The sequence below is a fragment of the Gobius niger genome (assembly GCF_951799975.1).
Source record: "Gobius niger genome assembly, chromosome: 9".
Taxonomy (NCBI): domain Eukaryota; kingdom Metazoa; phylum Chordata; class Actinopteri; order Gobiiformes; family Gobiidae; genus Gobius; species Gobius niger.
Genome location: NC_136860.1, coordinates 28,248,275 through 28,268,890, shown reverse-complemented (window position 1 = coordinate 28,268,890; position 20,616 = coordinate 28,248,275). Strand labels below are relative to the sequence as shown.

General features: G+C 42.6%; 1 protein-coding gene across 19 annotated transcripts in view; it reads right to left on the bottom strand.

Annotated features, from left to right (window-relative positions):
- The window catches only part of stxbp5l (syntaxin binding protein 5L), a 411,861-nt gene extending 393,451 nt beyond the window's left edge, over nucleotides 1–18,410 (bottom strand). For 10 of the 19 annotated variants that reach the window (XM_079563372.1, XM_079563360.1, XM_079563376.1 and 7 more), the window contains exon 1: nucleotides 17,457–18,409. In XM_079563372.1, coding sequence (XP_079419498.1) covers nucleotides 17,457–17,636 — 180 coding nt within the window. In that variant the 5' untranslated portion in view covers nucleotides 17,637–18,409. Of the gene's footprint in view, nucleotides 1–17,456 lie in introns of all 19 variants that reach the window. The other 9 variants (XM_079563359.1, XM_079563371.1, XM_079563374.1 and 6 more) reach the window with 2 other exon arrangements.
- Between the last annotated feature and the right edge of the window lie 2,206 nt (nucleotides 18,411–20,616).

The window sequence follows — 20,616 nt, the reverse complement described above, 5'->3', positions numbered from 1 at the left end:
CCAAAACATTAATATTTCAGTGATTGTGTCGCCATTTGACGTTTGTACACTGCATGGATGGTCTCTATGGTCACTCAGAGATACTTCTAACAGCACAAGCTTCAAAGCATATGGCTCTCATAAAAAGGTTAAGGTTAATGTACACTTTATTATCCTGATAGGGAAATTGATTCTCGACTGATCCATCGGTCAACGCCGCTGGGAGAACCACTCAGAAGCAGGAACCAATCTCCAGATCTTGAGGGTTGAAGGCACAAAGACAAAGCAGTGCAAATTACCGTAGCGATATCCTTCAGATATTTGTGAAAATGACCATTGTGCGTAGTGCATCTAATTTTAAATCCTTTGCATCAATAGTGAATTAGTAGAGGTTGTTGTTGCTTATGTTGCCGTGTCAGTATTACTCTCTGAAAGTTGTGAAAAGGGCTTATAAACTCATCCCGGTGAAGAACTGGGTATTATAGATTAAGAATTCAATTGCAAGAACTTTATCCAGCAAAATATCCACACAAAAATACAGAGGTATGTGCTGCCTTAATGTCTCTGCAGGTGCGCTGAAGTGATTTGCGCAATGAGCCACTGTTTAGTATCAAGGGACCCAAAGTAGTAAACACTTTAAAAAATAAGTCGTCACTCTTTAGTAGCAAAAGCATGAGTGACATAGCATTAAAAGTGATCCCATGGGCCTGTTTTGCTATAAATGAAGTGATTTTAGAGGGCCTGGGTGTGACTGCTTATCGCCAGGAGCCAGGGCAGGAATAGCATGTTTCATTCAGCACCATGGAGAGCTCCTCTATGGGCTGTACTGCACATGAGCACACGCGCTTCCTCACATAGAGAGAGGTGAGAATGCAGTGATGGGTGTGTGTGGGAGCAGGAGAATGAATGAGACAGGATAAGCCTCTCTCTGGGCTGCTGACTCCAGTAAGGGCCTATATCTGTCCATAGTACTCAGGGCAGAGGGTGGAAGGCATGTCCACCATGTTTTTGTATGAAGGAATCATACTTTGTAGTTACGGTGGTATTTACATGAGAGATTGGAAAGAATAGTTTGTTACACTGTTTCCAAATCATGTTGTTTATTCATCTTCAAATCATTGACATAAGCCTTGAAGTTCCGATATTATTGTTTGGATTTGGCTCTTTTTAAACTTGTATGACCCCTTAAACTCAATCATTTTTTTAAATTTACCCCTGTAAATGATGATGTAAGAAGTGCCATATGATCAGGAGAACTTTATTTTTAAACTATTCCAGTGATTTCACATTTGAGCTGATACAGAGTACTACTGTATAACAATAACGATTCAACACCATTATCAATGTGTATTCATATGCATTGAAAATAGGGAAATGAAAAATGCTATAATCTCACATGCTGCTTACTTGCTTGAAATGATTGAATAATCCCTCATTTTAAAGAAAGTATATATATTAGACAAGAGCACCCGACACACACTCAGTATCAAAATAAATGTCCATCCATCCATCCATTTTCTTCCGCTTTATCCGGGGCCGGGTCGCGGAGGCAGCAGTCTCAGCAGAGATGCCGAGACTTCCCAATTCACACACGCCTCCTCCAGCTGTTCTGGGGGGACCCCGAGGTGACACCAGGCCAGACATAGTCCCACCAGCGTGCCCTGGGCCTTCCACGAGGCCCAGGACATGCCTGGAACACCTCCCGCGGGAGGCAACCAGGAGGCATCCGGAACAGATGCCCGAGCCACCTCAGCTGGCTCCTTTCGACGTGAAGGAGCAGCGACTCTACTCCGAGCTCCTCCCTGGTAACTGAGCTCCTCACCCGATCTCGAAGGGTGCGCCCAGCCACCCTGCGAAGGAAACTAATTTCGGCCGCTTGCATCCGCGATCTTGTTCTTTCAGTCATTACCCAAATCTCATGACCATAGGTGAGGGTGGGAACGTAGATCGACCGATAAAGCAAGAGCTTTGCCCCCCGACTCACCTCCCTCTTCACCACCACAGTCCGATACAGCGACTGCATCACTGCTGATGTATTTATTTTATTTTAGTGATTTATTGGTTTATTTGGTCGGGGCAGTGCAATGAACATACATGGGTCTCATGCATGTAAACAAGCCACATCGGATTGTAGCCTTGGGCAGTTTTCCATCCGTCGTCCCCCATGCGCACTCTCAAACACACTCTCATTCATCCAGGCCTACTGTATATGTTTTTGGTGGAAGGGGAAACCGGAGGAAACCTACACAAACATGGGAAGAACATGCAAACTCTGCACAGAAAGGCCTCATCCACGGGGGAATCGAACGCGGGACCTTCTAGCTGTGAAGCACGATGTTATTGGTATTGCTTCATGCATCACTATCTTAAACTCAGATAAACTTCATTGATTGGTCCCCATAACGTGTATCATGTGGGCTGGTGAGACAAACTGAATATGCCGGAATACAGAAACAAAATCTAAAAAAAAATATATAAACATCAAGGCAGATTTATTATAGAAGAGTCATATCAGTTGAAACAGCTCGATTAAAAGCTGACGTTACGCTACAAACCAAGGCTGGATTTTTACATCGTTGAAAATCTGGATTTGGCAGAGTTTACTTTGTGACTGTTTAGTTTGCTCCTGCTGTGCATGCCTGGTAAGATGCCAGAACTTGAAGCCTGAACTTGAGGAAGCAACAGCCTCAGGTCCAACCAATCCAACTGTTTTTAGTTTCTGGTGGAACTCTATAAACAAGCTACAATGTTGGTCACACCGACAGACTGAAATTCATAATCAAATGGGCATTTACTTCTTTATGCACACGTTTTCTGTATATTCTGTGTGATTTGGAATTGGACCAATACACAAATCACCTCCCAGCTCAGAGGCGCCAAATCGAACAATCAAATGTATTCACTATTTACTAAAACATAGTAGCTCTGGAGGGAAAGGTAATGTAAGCACAATTCATAGAGAGGTGGGTGACTGTTATTGACAACCAATACCAGGGGTTCTAAACTAATAATCAGCTTTTGCAGTTTATCTGAATACCAACATGCATACAGCACAATGTTATGTTGATACATAGTAAACAAACATTGACTTTCATGCTCTCCCTTATGATATGTTTTCATTTTGTGGTCCTGAAAGGCACAGGGATTATGCCGCCCTACACTGTCAATCAACCTTCGGCCCTCCGAATGATTGCTTTGTCTGAAGGCATAATTACGTATACATAATCACACACATATTACAATGTCTTCCAGCCTCCGGCATTTGCTCATAGCTCGGAGGGTCAAAAGCAATGCATTTTAAACATGTGCCAGTTCGGATTACCGTGGACGTGCAGTGGGCAGTGTGTTATGTAAGTCTTGCGCGTCGCGTGAGTGAAGGAGGTGAACGTGCCACAGCCGCATGTCGAGCCTTTCCTGTCTTGCTTTGATGCACCGGGAGGTCACAAGCGAGTTGCATGCGCGTGCGCGCGTGTGTGTGGAGGGGGGGAGGATACATGGCGGGGCGGAGGAGTATATGCGGTTTAACCTTTAGTCAAGGCAGCCAGCGTGTCACCTGATCAGCCATGCCATCCTCATCCGGCCCTGGGCGCATTGTAAGGAGGAAGGGGCAGCGGGCGAACAGTCACATGCAGCCGCTCATGACGCCGTAATGTAATATTAGCGCTTCACGGCCGACTCTCATGCCTTCACGCACAATTTGGAGGAGGTAAATATAGACTGAAGCTGACAACTTGCATGAAATTGAGCGCATATAAGAGGGAATCAGCTAGGGCTGTGCAATTAATCGAAATTCGATTACGATTTCAATTATTACTCTATCACAAAATCGCATAATCGAGAACAAACAAGGATGCTCTCCCGCTCGTCCATCCAAAGCGCAAAAAATCCTGCGCGGTCTGTGTGAGCGCGTCTGATAGCCTAAGCTGAAATACCAGCGCAGCGTGACAGAACTGTAAATAATATCGTACTAATATTTTTTAAACCTAACTCTTGAGATAACGCCACTGTTAAGTGCTCACCTTGTGCTGAAAGGAGAACAGCTGTTTTAGAAGCCTCGACATCCTTTGCTCAGGCACTGGTTTTGTTTAGTAGAAAAGTCTAAAACTCTTCTTCAGGAGCAGATCTCAACGGAGCTCATGTGGTAGTTCGGGGTGCGCTACCCCTCCCTGCCTATAAAAGGCCACTACCGATTTTATATGCAGCACTTGGGAAACACTTGTTTATAAAATGTGCTATATAAATAAAGTGGATTGGATTGGACTACCTTCATCCGCACTTCCCCTCACCTGACCTCCCACCCCGTGACGTCACACGCTGGCGCAGCTGTCATGGCGGCGAGACTGGGGCTCCAAGCTGTTTGGGCACGATAAGGCGCACCGTAGCTTCTGAGGGCGTCAAGCGCAGTAGCTCGAGATGGTGGCGCGGGCATCGTGGTCCTCGGCAGCTCGGGGATATTTGCGGCTGTTGCGGGCCAAAGGGTGGCGCAGCGTCGCTCTACGTCTCGGCTTCTGCTGGCGGGAGTCTCCCCCTTTTCCTGTGTGCACTGGCCTTCGGGTCCGGGTGCACGGCTGTAACCACTGGACTCACTAACGGACTGTGTTTTATTTTTGTTTATATCCAGTTGTGAATGGGATGTTGCACCACGTGTCCTTAAAACGTCCGAGTCAAAATTATATTTTAAATGCTGTTTTACATAGCGGAAAATAAATTAACCTAAGAAACGAAACTTCTGTCCTGTAATCATGTGTTTCTGTCACTTCAGTCAACGGACCTGCGTAGCCTGTTGGTGTATAGAACAAAATATTTCTGGTTTAACAAGTGGCGTTGTCATGGATCGAACGTAATTGTATAAAAAAAAATATCACCATCGCCCTCACTTGGTCACACTCAAACAAACTCTTATTACTTCATGCCACTGAGATGATTGTTTCTGTTCCCTTCGCATTTCACGTGCTAAAGGCTCATCGTTTGACATAAAAACATTAGCGCTGTGTGATGATGTCATCAGGCCGCGCGGCTCTGTTGGACAGGTGTGAGGGCTGGCCAGTAGGGGGCAGGTATCCCTATAGGATCAATTTAGAAACATGAGCATATTTTAAAAAAAAGAAAATGTAGTCCATAGTTGTTTTTTAAAATAATAATAAAAATGTATAAATAAAATAAATTAAAATAATCATTTGAATAATCGTGATTTCAATTATTACTAAAATAATCGTGATTATTATTTTTTCTATAATCGAGCAGCCCTATAATCAGCTGTCTGTGCATAGGGATCGATATCTGGACTGGTGGATGTGAAAGAGAGGTTGTGGGCGAGAAAACCAATAAACTATGGGCCTAGGGGTGGGTGATAATTTGGATCTAACCCTTTGTACTTTGCCTGACCCAGTATTGTTATCGGTCAGCCTCAGTTATGCTCTGAATGAGTGGCAGGTGGATCAAACCGATTCCTGGTAGTTGTAAACTCTCTATCTTAAATTTTTCTCTCAACCTTACTTGAGTTGTAGGGTACAACCTCAGACGTACTTAGCTTTTCTGTCTGGAAACGTCTATGTTGAGAGTTTGAGAATAGCACTTATGAAGACTGAGATGCATTTACCCGTCAATGCAGACACAAAACTACAGTCTGCAAGAACTGCTGTTGTCAGCTTATTCTCCTCCTGCCTTGTTTATTTAATGCTCACAGTGAATAAAATCATGAGTCATACAGCCAAAAGTACACCTGTGTATATTAGAATAACAACATTGTGGTCCAGTTAGACGGACAAGTAGGTATCTGCTTAGTTTTTACTAACTAACGCTATGATTCTCAAACCGTTGACACACCACAAGGGAACAATAAACCAATGCTGGAGTTGAAGTTGACAAGACTGAATAAACGACTAAGCAGAGAACTTTACATTTCCATGCAAGACCAGGACCAAAACTAAACAATGTGTTCTAATGTGTTCATGTGTGGGCTCAATTGAAACCTGTACCTTAAGCGCTCTTTGCATAGAGCGTACACTCATACAACTACAGCCATTACTTCTACACGCACACTTGATTAAAAGTGATATAAAAAGTGAAATGAGGCTCTTACGAATACAACATTGTATTTGCACGGCATGAGGCAGGCGGGAGGTCTGGACAAAGCCGTTTTGGACAGAGCGCACACAAGAACAGGCCTAATCTCCTCAAACACACACTCACTCACCTCTCTCTCTCTCTCTCTCTCTCTCTCTCTCTCGCTCTCTCTCTCACTCTCTCCTGTGAACAACGGTGGCAAATGTGACAATGTCGTTCTTTTACAAAACCAATAACGCATCTATTCACATCCTTCCCACATTATTGATTTAAGCCTTTTCATTTTGTTTCACCGACACGGGCTGGAGAGGAAAGTGTCACACCTTCCAGATGCCGTTGAAAGTAATATGTACTACTAGAGCTGTTTGGTAACACAAGAGCACAGCCCATGTTGGACATAATGGATTTGTATCATGGGGAAATACTACCATGGGCTCTCACGTTCATTCTCTATAGGATCACTTCACCTAATACATGTTTTTGGACGACGGGAAGAAACTAAAGTCACCCTGAAGCGATTGAATAGCCGGAAAACATGTGCGTTTTTGAGATTTGAACCAATTTTATCGCTTAGCGGAGCAGATTAGGCGAATTTGGCAAGAATCATTCTGAGTCCAATTTTTTCAGAAAACCCCATTACCAAAATACAAGCAAAAAAAAGGCAAGATGATTTCAACGGCTGTTTTTCTGTCATTATTTTCAGCTTAAAATGCAAAACCCCAAATAACAAGTGCGCACAGGTGTTAGCACTTGCTCCACTACACGGTGCCTCTACCCAACTTTGCCATCCTAAAGCCGGTTGCTAACACTTGGATTTGGATGAACCTCGAAGCGTTAGCCATGGAAATCAAGAAATTGATTTATTAAAAATTTGCTTTCATCATTATTGACTTATCGCCACGGATCTCCATGGTAACGCAGTACAGCCATGGCCACACTAAAGGAAAACAGACAGGCTTAAAGTAGGCAGAAACTGATCAATATCTCTAAAAGTTTGAAAATACGGAATTAAACCAAATTGCCGTCCATAAGCAACATTTAAACGGCATCTTTCAGTAAAAATGCATTAAGTTAAACCTGTAAGCTAATCACAGCTGCTAATCATTCATCCAAATTAGCTAAATACTTATATAGGGAATGTACAAACATAAACTAGGTATGTTTTATGCTTAAAGCAGTACTAAGTAACTCATGCCCCTAGAGGCCATCAGCGCCCCTGCAGGAGTCTTAGCATGTTACGGTTCTTTACTCATTAATTGTCCGTGAGAGTAAATACTACACTGACAGAAATGACAAAGGGAGAGGGGATATTGTACATCAAATTACGCACTGGAGATCTTTTTTTTCACTCAAACGTGGCTGTAAATACTGTTTAAGTGGTGCTAGTTCCCTGCCTTGTTCTTCGTGATTCCATTAGTGTGTATTGGGGCCTCTGACCCGGTGCAGGAAAGCTGCAATTGTGGTTTTCTGTCCAGAGACACCAGTGGGAGATGAAAGACCCCCAATCATCCCATCAACACTCGCATTGCCCCCACAGGGACTATGAAAAGGATTTATTAAGGTAAACAAGTTGCTTAGTACTGCTTTAAGATGACACAGCATTTTGTGCAGTTCCCAGTAGTTGTGTTAATTCCTGCAGCCTCTCTGTGATACTGGCAGGATAGATGAGCAGTTAGAATCTTTGCAACTTAAATTTAACTTTAGTCTGACATTATTTGCGGAAGAAAAATGATCCAATTTGACGGTGGGTGGTGTTTTTGTCACATGACTCATCTCAGATTGATGGCTTGAAATGTGCATGAATGTGGACAATTAATGCCGATTTTGATTCTGGTTTAGACAGTCTTGAAATAAGATTGCCAATGGAACAAGCATTAATTCTGCTTAAAATAAGAGAAATTTACTCGAACACGTAAAATATGACAAAAACCCTTGAAATGAGACCTAAAAAAGTCAAAGGCAGGAAAAATCATTCTTGTTCCATTGGCAAAATGAGCACAAATACAGATAATTCAAGTATTTTTAAACAAATTTTTGTCTAAGATAAGAGAGCATTTTTTGCAGTAAACAGTTGTAGGTGCAAACACATTGAATATTAACTCCAGTCTCCAAAGAAACCAGGTGTAGACTGAATCAATCCCCTGTAAGTGCCTTCAGAAAGCCTTTGCAACAGACAGTCAATCTAACATCTGAAATAGAAGAGGTGCGAAACACAGTCTTGATGGGGGGGTTGTTCGCTCACACTCCTCCCCTGATTGCGCTCTAGAAAACCCCTTGTTATATAGTTTGCTTGTTTGCACAGCTTTCCAAATAAGTGAAAATGAAAAAATACAATCTCTATAACTACCTGCCACCTCGGTCTTTCTGTCTGACACCCACTCCTCCTTAATTGATCCCACACAGGGCCTCCTGCTCTGACAGGCGGCCCGGCAATGAGTCACCAAACCAATATGGAGCTTGTGGGGCTGATGTGATGTCATCTATCCCAGCCCCGCATAAAACCACCCGCCTGCCAAAGAGGAGAAAGCACGCTACCCAAACTGTTTATACTCGACGTCAATGGCTACAGTATCCCACGCCCCGCTCCTGCTGTCTCAACTGTAAAAATGTGAATGGCGCAGCAGAAGATGCGTCGTAAATACCAGTGATCGATATGCGGAGCGGCGTTTATAGGAGGCGCTGGAATGTGTGAGCGTAGTCGGGCCCCAAGCAGCTCGTCGTGGGAAATATAGTAGTCTGCCGGAGGTGCATTTCGGACACGTGCTAAGACAGTGAGTTACGATGTGGATGGAGAGTAACACGAGGGTCAAAGGTCAACGGGTTCGAGTGGACATAAAGATTCAAGTCAAGACAAAAGCAATGTTGAATCCTAGAATGGATGCTAATCTGAAGTGGGTTTGCCTTTTGATAGGTGTAATTGACTCTGTGCATAACTTCAAATCATAACAACGCCGCCCAAGAGGTGACTTCCTGTTTCGATCCAGCACACCAAAAAAAAAGCACACAGCTTGATTAGTTCAGCAGGTACTTGCAACATTATAAGAATATAATTATATACACACATTTGTGAGTTTTGTCTGTTAATAGTTAGGAAGACAGAAAGTTGAACTAACGAACTGCTGAACTAATGGATAAGATGGTGCTTTTATTTGGCATGGTAAATGAGGTCAAGAGGTCTGATAAATCATATCTCATATGGTTTATAAAGAACTTTTGTAAGAAATTAGCTGTTTGGTGTCGCTGATGGTCTGGTGGACTGCTGCACACACACAGTATGGCGGAGCGCTGGTCTTTCTTCAGTGTCATAAGTTTGAGCTGCATGTCTCTCCCTGCTCTTCACTCCCTTTCACCCTGAGCTGTCTTGTCTAATAAAGCCTGCAGGCCAAAAAATCCTTGAAAATGAGCTGGATGCTGACTCACAAACACCATAAGTCCTTGTCGACTGTATTTTGAACTTTTTTACTTGATTATAATGATATAGACTACAGAGGGTGGGGACACATGCTTAAAGTGTGAAAGGTGATTAGTGACCTACAGAATGAGCTCATGCTGGCTGCAGAAGCATTCTTAGCATTGACTTCTCTGCCTTTAGGCAAAAGATTGTTATGAATTCTGCATTTCTATGGAAACGATCCTCATTTTTCATCATTCCGGACACTGTGACGTAGGAGCTTTATTATTTGATTAGTCAGATTTGTCCCCAACAAAAATACGAATGTCCGAATCAGAAGTAGAGATTGACCGATATATATTGGCCGGCCAAAATATTGGGCCAATATTTGGGGATTTTACAATATCGGTTATTGGCCAATCGCTGTTAAAAGCTGATATCTTAGGATTTAAAGTGATAGAGACCGTTTTTGCATTAGAAAGAGCAAAGTCAGTTCTTTAAAATGAACCCTCCCATAACTTCCTAGGCCTCAGGAAAAGAGAGAAACATCACAATTAAAATTGGTTAGAGACAAGTTTGATACAAGTTTCATTAAACCACAGTAAATAAGAACATCCCGCATGTCATTTTGAAGCACAGAACCTGGAGAATTCAATCGTTTCACTCTCCGCAATTGTATTTTGGATCGCCAAAATATCATGGTTAGCAACAGTATGCTAATGCTAACAGCAGCATGCTAATGCAAACAGAAGCATGCTAATGCTAGAAGCAACTAATCAAAGCTGGGACAGAAACTATGATTGAATCATCTAAAGTAATACAATAAAATCGGCCACTGCTGGCGTGGTCAAGTGTTTATGTTTTTACAGGATTATAGACCAGACATTTTGGAAAAATCTGCCAAAAATATCGGCCAAGCATATCGGCATCAGCCAATGTAAATCCCCAAAAAATCGGCATTGGCCTTAGAAAAGCCCATATCGGTCAACCTCTAATCAACATGATCATATCTGTGTCTTTTGCAAATGTTGTGGAACACTGTGCACTTTGTATTACTCAACAATGTGGCACATTGAGGTGGTGTGGTGACAATGGACCATCATCAGCAGATTCCCAGCGTTGCACCACTGGCACGGCCTCACATTTGTCTGTGTGTCTCAAACTATGATTACGCATTTGGACTGATAAGGTTGGACACACGCTGTTGGACAATCAGGACCTTCTGAATATGGAAACAATGTTTGTTCTTGATTAACGATGCATATTAAAGACCAACTTTAAAGACACGGCGCTTAGGAGGAAGAGAAAGTAGCACTTGCAAAGGGATTGGGAGTCAGTTGAGGCCCAGAATGCAAATGACTCTCATTATGTCAGACAACAGTTCGGCCAGAAGCGGCTCTCCAAATGTGAAATCTGGTGTATTTTTAGAACCGCATAAGATTCTGTAACAATGTGAAATGTGGCGCTGCTATGCAAGTTTTGTCCCTCATATTTTGGGAACATTCACATAAACACATACTGTACCGGTATGAAGCTCTTCAGTTCAACACCACAGATGTTATAATTAACAGTACCCAGGCTTAAGTACAATAATTGATTGTTGTGATGATGTTCATTAAAGAGCTAAACTGGTGAGTCATGTCAATCAGACTTCAAGGAGCATTTGCTTTTACAGACCAGTGGGAAAAAAGCCTAACGACCACACAACATCAGGCCTTATGTAAGTCAGGCATACTATGTGGTTTTAAATTCAACTCACTTTGTCATATTCTGTCTGGACTGACCACTTCAGGAAGTGACAGATTCTCCATGTTAAAAGAAAAGCCCAGAGGGATTTTGACAAGGGGTGTCCTCATGGCACCTTTTCCAGAAATAGCACAGGCACCTGCAATTGAGCACTCACTGATAGCAGCTTCGCGCGAGAATCACACATGTGTGACACAGGAACGCTATTTTTGATGAGCGTTAATATCCACATCTGAGCAGATAGCTTAGTTGTCGACATTTGTTATTTGTACCAGACAAGTAGCCTGGCTAACACCAGACTAAAATCACAAGTGATATTTATTCCGGGGACCACCAATTCATTTTCTCGTAGGAGAGGTGTGGTTTACGATCGTCCATACTCGTTTATTGGGCGATACGAAAAAACCCAAAAAAGTCTGTCATGCGTCTGCACGTAGCCATGGCCAATCGTATCATCGTATGAGATGACGTATGACGTACCCGCTGCAAACTTTTGAGCTAAATTATTTAGAACAAGGTCTAAAGCTTGATCGAAAAATACCATCGTGTCTGCTGCTGTCATGTTGGATCCGTAAATAAACTTTTTTTTTTTTATCCGTAAATAAACTACAAGCTTCCGTATATCGAAGAGTGCGTCATCGCTCTGTGATTGGTTCCCAAATCCACCGGAAAATTTGGGCCATGCTCCCCAGGCTGTTGTGCAGTTCGAAATAATTCGAGCGCACACAGCAGCATGGCGTTAGCCAGGTTACCAGACAAGTGCACTTATTCTCAAATGTGTGTGATTGCAAGCATCTACAGCAGGGGTAGGCAAGTTTGCGTCGTGGAGGGCCGATTTTCATCATTCCCAAAACACCCAAGGGCCGAACCTCAACATTGTAGCCTAAAGTAAAGAACTATTTTCAGCAAATGCCAATGTTTTACATCAGTCCTCAGATGGCAGGGCTTTGGGACCCACCATTACCCCAGGACGACAAGCAGTAGATTTCCCATTAAGACTGAAATTATGATTAAAAAAACCCAATAACATTCATTTTAACAGACACAGTTAGTGTTTCCATGCAATTTCAGATGGAAAATATTGAATTAAAGTTCCCTAAAGACTCGCGACCCACTGAAAATGGTTCCGTGACCCACTTTTGGGTCCCGACCCACCAGTAGAGAATCTCTGTTTAACATTATGACCAAGCAGGATGTTCTGACAGGACATTAAAATACTGACACTATTTCTCACATTTTTAGACTACTTTAACAGGTATTTGATCTCTGATTTGCACAATAATATTTCTTAAAATCATCTTGGGGGCCAGAAGTTGTGTGCTGGAGGGCCGGATTTGGTCCCCGGGCCTGACGTTGAGATTTTTTATTAGAATAATGTTGTTGTTTATTATTATTCTGTGGAAATAATAATAGCATTGGTTTGGAGTTGGGTATTTTTGTACAAGTCAGCACTCGAGCCAATAATTTATTTATTCCTTCCGTGGTTGAAACGTGGTTGGAGAGTTGGTGTAGGAGGAGATGATAATGTGTTCTTTATTTGTGCTTTTCAGTAATGTGCACTTGTGACAAGGGTGATTGTGTACGCGTAACTTTGAGCAGCTGCACTGTTTCAAAACAAATCTCTCTTTCAGAAGACTGTAAATGAAACCAACTAACAATCAAACTCATGTGAATGCAGGCTTCTCTGGCTCTTTCCCTATTGCAGTTTAGGGACAACGCCTTAGCCGAGGTCTTTGCTGTGAGTCAATTTCACAGCTCGTAATGCTCAGAACTTCCCGTTGCATTTTGGACACAGTAACAAAGCGAGGTTTAATAAGTGCTCCTGACCACAATTGGAAGAAATGACTCAGTAATCGAGTAATGCCAAGAGGCTTTGAAAGCGTATCTCCTCATCTCGATCACAATAGTGTATCTTCCTCTGCATGATGAGGTCATCTGACAGTCGGTCTGCTATTCGTCTCAATATCAGAGCTGCCATCTACAACCGGCAGCAAAAGGGAAGGCACTGAGACTAGAATTATGATTATATCGCAAATGCAAAAAAAAATATGTTTTCTATTGCAGCCTTCCTGGAGCCACAATCTCATTCAGTTGCAAATGTTTCATGTTATTAAATCAAGCTTCAGTTTATTGCACATCTAGGTTTGATCTATGCTTACATTCATATCATTACAAGCTGCGATTTTGATTTAATTACAATTAATCGTGTAGTTATACTTGTCAATCAGCCTTTATGTTAATTTGACTGGATTATCTTTGTTGCTTCATTGCTTTGGTTTGAAAGTTTGTCTAAATGCTCTTCTTGTCTTTCTAACTGTTCTTATTGTTTGTTCATAGTGAAGGTAGATCTGATCCTTTGTGCACGTAACAGAGTGGCTGCCGATCGATGTGAAGCTACAAGTGGGCACAAGTACAGTGCGTTCAGGAACAAGCCCACACAACGAAGGCAGCTCCGAGCAGCATCAGCATCTGACAAACCATCAGTTGTTGAGTTACGTAATGATTATTTTGCATTAATGCACATTACGTCATGGTTAAAGTTATTTTTCATCACATATTCAAATTGCTCTGCTACAATACGAATAATCACTGTCTCAGTTGAGATGCCTTAAAGAGAAAGGGAAAGTTGCCAAAGGGAAAGTGCTTGGTCATTCTTTGTATGCTGCATGTGTGGTTGTGAAACAATGGGCCAGGACTTCAATGATCAAGTGTTTTAGTCGGCCAGCTGATATAATGCATTTTAAGTCAAGAGCAGAACTTGAGCCAAGATCTTCGTCAGGAATACCTGAAGTCAGAGGATTAGACAGGTGTTCATGAGTGCCGAGACAAAATCAAATCTACAATTTCACAGAGACAAAAGTATTTAGACTTTACAACAAAAGTATTCAGACCCTACAACTGCATCCTATTGTTCTCAAATATTGATGTGTTAGGCCTTTTGTTTATCTCTGTGGTAAATTCAAATGTTTATGGACACAGAATACACTCACAAACACCTCTCCTTCTTCCTGGAACCTCTAGGGAGCCCTACAACCATGCATGTTTTTAGTGGTAGGGGTAGCAAAACAAGCAAAGGAAACCTAGTCATGCATGGGGAGCACCTGTAACCTCCACACAGGCAGGCCCCGGAATCGAACAACAACATTGTAGGGAAATATGTAGGGAAATATGGACAGAAATATGGACAGAAATACTTTCCGGACCAACTCTACCTCCTTCACCATGATTGTGCAGCCAGATTGCGTCACAGACTCGCATTACACCACAGTTGGAGAAAATATAACATTATTAGAGATATGTGTAATAGATGGTGTGTCAGTGTGCATTATGCTACTTCAAACCAGGCCTCCACATTGTTCATTATGTGTTAGCATTGAGCAATGGTCTCTGAGCTGCAAACCTCCTCCTTAACCTCACTGTGCGCATTATTTCCTTCTCCTTCTTTCTCCCGATCTGATTTTTCTCTCCCCTTAATAACCTCATTTTGCCTTAAATACAAACCAGCCAATAGAATAAATTGTGCACCTGGGTCCCACAAGCATCTCTTGTTCAAACAGCACACAGTGCTCTCCAAAGCTAATTCATTCCGCTACATCAATGACAGCCTTTCTAAAAATGATGTCTGAAAGTGAATAACAAGTACAAGTTTAGAAAATGTGCATGTTAGCGTCCTACGCTACATACTTAGGAAACAAATCCCGACCAAGTTTGAAACACAGACGCCAAGTCTTCCCACACACACTCACACGAGCACGCTCCACTCGCTATAGATAAATGTTTTTCTTTGAAAGTAACATTTCTGAGTGAATGAAGTTGTAGGGGATCTGAATTATGGTCTGAAAATATCACAAAAAGCAATTGTTATAAATTAATCATTATAAAATGATGTATTTAATGATTTATTTGCTTGTCTTTTTTATGTATTTATTCATTTTTGTAGTTTTCAAGAACTTTAACAATATTATCAAATGTATCAGAGTCTCAGCAATACAAACTGAATTTAGAGATGAATGATTTTGGGAGAGAAAATCTAATTCTGATTTTTTTTTCTTATTGCACTTATATTATATCATAGAATGTATGATTATAAATCAAGATTTGGATCACAAGGAACATCTTAAACATGACAAAAATAACTAATGTATGTGAGAAGAACTCTTACTGCCAAACTAATAAAAAAGTCATAACTTTGTCGAGGGTCTATTACTGTTAATAAAAGTATCATATAGGCTATTTGAATTGAATCTATGATGCCGTTTAAAGCATTTTGCACGGAAAGATTAATCGTTTCAGAGTTACAGTACAATCTCCTAAACTTCAGCTCCACAAAGCCAGCAGTTTGAAGGGAAAGGCTACCGGTTACACAGAGGTATTATAGCCGGACTTGTTTCATCTTAAAGGTAAATCAGAAACAATAATGATACAGAATCAAACACACTTTATTTTGAAGGTTATGGTTCTGTGCCATCCTCATATACAGGCCATAGCACATACTGTACCTACTGTCACTTATCATTACTATTGGAGCGAGCAGCTGTGCAATGTCGCCAGCAAAACAATCAGCCCCATTTGATTTATTTTCCCAAGATCCTAAGTCTTGAGGGCAAGCGTTACCCTGTGCGTTTTCTATTTTCTCACAGCTCAGTGCTTCCCTAAAGGGTCAGAGGGTGGTGTAAACCTTTTGTTTTCTTGCTCTGTACAGTTGTGTGCGCTTGTTCAGACACACAGCTCACATTCAGCATGAAAAGGCAATAACCTTAACCATTATTGGTCGCTTAAGTATGTAAAAGCATTCAGTGGCATTGGACAAATGGTTCTCGAAATAATCACAATCTCAGTGGTTGAAATGAACCAATGAAATGTGCACGAAACTGAATCTCATTTTCAAAAATTACATCAAGTTAACGCAACTATAACAATGTTTGTCGGAAAAGGATGATATAACCCTCAATCCTCTCAGCCCAAGCATGTTCTCTGAGACAGGTTGTTTCTAGAAGTGCTCATTACAAAACACATAACCACAATTGATCACATTTCCAACTGGCGCAGTCACGGCTGCGATAAAATGTAACTCTTTAGATTTGGATTTGGGTGTGACGTTTGATCTAGCTCGTGGCTCCCCCCGGGGGGAAAACAAACATTTCCCAAAGTGAATCAAAAGTTCACTCCCAACACATTGTCACTGCAGCACTGTTTACAAAGAAAGCAATGCTATTATTACAGTTGAGAAGGCAAAAAAGCTTTACGGCGTGAGCTCTTTCGACTGCTTCCTACACAGGACCAGGCCAATCCTCTGATCCTTTTTTCCCCCCTCCAGCCCCTTCTCCTCCCAGTCTGTCTGTTGGCTTTGCTTTGCTCTCTGCTGCGGCAGCCCGTGTCAGCCTGTGAATCAAACCCCACGCCTTGCTCCTTTCCAAAAGAAGATGTTTCACTCTAAAATAAAAGCCCGTATCATCCTATAACTCCCCATCTGAAACGCCTTATTCACACTGGAGTTCCATTCAAGTCTTCTTAAGAATCGCTGCAGTCACTTCCAAAATGCATCCCAGTCTGCATTGGGCGGTGGAGGCTGCTATAAATACCCCCCCAACCCCAACACCCCCTCCCTCCCTTCTTGAGTGAAAAGCGGCTATAGGACACTACCACTGCAGGCTTGCTTTTGGCTGGTTTTACTGTGCACTTTTACCCCTATCTCCCCTCCCCATCCCCTCCCCTCCCTCCTTCCTTCCCTGCTTCCTCGAGCTAAAGGGAGGGACACCAGTTATGTCATCGCTCCCATACGCCAACAACACCATTCGCGCGTTTTGGCTCCGCCGCTGATGCAACGCGAGGATGCAATTCATTGACTTCCCCCTTGCCTGGTCTGTTTATGCCACATGCGTGTGGAGGCTGCCCATGTGTGTGTGTGTGTGTGAGCGTGAGCGCGAGCGCGAGCGTGCATGCACTGGCGCAGGGACTTGCCAACTGGTTGCGAATGAACTAACTGCTGTTACACTGTGGCGGCGTGCATGGCGACGAGGGAACTGATTCCTTAGTCGGTAAACAATGACTAATGACATCAAGCCACTGTAGCCCGATTTGCACCCGAGGATCGAGCTCTATAATCTCGCGTTGCTGTCACTTCCAAAAAAGCACCATTGAACTTTTGACCCAAAGTGCAAGACACGAGGCACACCATTTGTAGCAAAACTCTTTCATTTCTCCAAGTGATTTGTTATTTGTTTGTGTTGTTGGACGAGTTTCCTCTCACACACACACACGCCGAGCTACTCACCTTACATAGCTGAAAGTTTTCCGACACCAGCGTCTCCTGCACGTCGATTTCCCTGGGAGTGGGCGCCGTGGTGGGTGTCCCTGCCGCGCTGCCACACGACGGGGATCCCACAGTCCCGCCGCCGCCGCTAACGGGGGAGGACGTGGTCAGCCCGTCCAGCACCTTCCTAAACTTCTTCATGGTTCAAGCGTGGTTTTTCAATTCGAGACGATTAGGAAGGAGCGTGAAATGGTGTTAACTCGATGGGAGATTCAATTGCAGCGGGAAGCGGCCGTAGCAAAAAAAGCAATGGGGGTTTGATGACTTAGGTGGAATTTAAAAAGTCAACAAGGCTCCTCATCTTGCTTGGCAGTAGTCCACGTTTTTTTGTCTTTATATGTATTGATCTTTTTTTTTTTTTTTTTTTTTTTTTAGAGTGACGGCCAATGTTGCAGAGGCAGGTTTCTCATATCAGCACGTACAGGAGGATCGTAAAACTCAACTTCATCTTGCTCCTGGACGCCGAAGTAGTCATCCCCCTATGCGAGCCGCCTCGACATAAAGCATAAAGCAGCCGCCGCAGCAGCAGCAGCAGCAGTAGTAGTAGTAGTAGTGTTGCTCTACCCACGGAAAGAAGTTCCAGTAACGGGTCAATCCATACCCCCTTCCGTTCCCAAAAAGCACTTTCACAGCACTAACAGGAAGATGGGGAGGGAAGGCGGGGGAGACGCAGAGGCAATGCAGTTAAAAAAAAAAAAAAAAAAAAAACGCACGAGGGAAGGAGTCCACGGTGAGAAGGGAGGAGCGCGAAAGTCAACCGGCCCGCGCGGGGGAAAGGAAGCAAAGATACAGCTGAGTAGAATAAAAGGTGCGTATGTCTTTTTAGTGTCTCTTCCCGGTGTGGCGGGAAGAGCGTCGCTTTCCCGGCAGTCCAGGCGCTGAGACGGGAGCTGTCCGCGGTGCTGAAGAAGCAGCAGCAAGAGCCACCAGGCCACGCCCCCCCGCCACGACGATTGGCTCGCAGCTCTAAATCAAAGGTAGGCCTACAAGGGAGAACGGGGGGGGGGGGGGGGGGGGGGGGGGGGAAAGGGGGCAGTAAAGGGCCACTTCACAAAACTACGCATGTCAGTCATCCTGTTTACAGCCAGGCGACACAGGGTGAACACCTGCCCTTCTTTTAAGCTGTACCGCACAGGCATTTATGCTACTGCCTTGCCTATTCAGATGGTTTTCCACATTTGTATTGCTATTTTGTGACATTTGTTTGGTTTGGAATACGTTGTTGTCATTTTCTATCTCAGTCTCTGTTCAATACAATTTTAAATGTGCAGAAAATGATGTGGTTCGACCTTTATCCATGAGACTTGGTCAAATTAAAGCTCTACTACTTTCTCAAGTCTGTTCCTGCATCTCCTACCAAACTGCATAACTAATGCCCCACTTGTGTTTCTCCTTGAGGTGGTCACTCTCTTGAGTTCCTGTATTGTTTTCTGGATTAATTTTGTCACTTGGTGAAAATACTGTATAATAAAGGATATAGAAAATATACTAAACCCAAAACAGGTTAAAAAAAATGAAACTTAAGACAATGAATGATGTTGATGTAAGAGGCAAATCTAATGTCATGAGCGTATGAAATATCAGCATGTGTGATGGGGAAATACATACAGGGTTACCAGCCATCTGCAGTTGCTCAAGGATCCCCCTGCTGGTACACAACGAGGCTCTACACAAATAAATTGCATTCTCAGATTCACTTTTGTGACATAGGACAATGATAAAGTAGAGGCTTTATTAGTAAGCTTTCCACCACCGAGTATGGAGTGAATGTACAACTGTCTCATGTAAAGCGCTTTGTGACTATATGTCTGTGAAAGGCGCTATATAAATAAAGATCTTCTTCTTCTTCTTCTTCTTCTTCTAATTCATTGTTTTATTTGTCATCTATTTATATTACAACTAAATCTATCTATCTATCTATCTATCTATCTATCTATCTATCTATCTATCTATCTATCTATCTATCTATCTATCTATCTATCTATCTATCTATCTATCTATCTATCTATCTATCTATCTATCTATGCTATAGACTAAAAACTATCACTATAGATAGCATTGTATCTGTCATGCTTTCTGCCCCAACAACTTGGTTGACGGCTGAGCAAAATTAAATGTCAACATTATTACTTCAGATGATGCCCTTATGATTTCTCTTTATCATCTTGCTATTCACTTTCCATTTCCTGCCATGCTCATATTTGCTGGGATAAGCTGCAACCTAAATGGATGTAACTAGGCTGCATAATTGCTATTTTACGCTGCAGCCTTGATTCTTTGAGACCTTTCTTCCTTGCTTCAGTTGCCATCACAATGTGAAACAATGCATTTTCATTCGAATCACCCTACTATTCCAGTCACCAAGCCCTGTACTCCTGTTCCATCACGAGCGTCCACATGAACCAAAGCAACACAGCTAAAAAGACGTTTCCAAAATCACTCACTGAATAATATTTTTTCAATTTAGTGTGGGATATCATATTGGGATGAAGTGATTGCAATGAAAAAAAAACTCACATCAGAGGAGCCTATTGTTGTAAATGTAATGCTAAGGACCAGTGACGTTGCATAAGCGCTTACATCACCAGCTGTGCCCCGGGGCGAGACTTGATGTTGTGGAAAGGGAGCGTGGAGCACATGGCCGCCGCGTTCTGCTAATATGAGATGAGATGATAAGAACAGAAGCAGCTAGTGTTGGTCCCATCTCAAGACCCAGGAACAGAGTTCAGGGAGAAAGTGAATGCTAGAAATCCGTCATGTTAGAGGAAGCAGGAAAACAATGTGCAAGAAGAGAAAAGGGCTGTGGAACAACTCCATTAGCTGCCAACTCACTGCCGGTTCAAATGTCTTTATGCAAATCACGACTCCACTATGCTATACTTTTAAAATCTCCATCGGCTTGTTGTCAAGGAATGTGCCAATAAAGCTCTATAGAGGGCATGCACTTACATCAGTTTCACTTAAAACAGAACACACTACATAACATCTGTAGATAGTGTGGTCTTTTTTTACTATAGGGTACATATTGTGTTAATAGAAATCAGCCACAATGATACAGTATAGTATGTGGAAATGGCAATTGCTGTAGACTCAAATTCAGTTTATTTGCCATTTGCAGTAT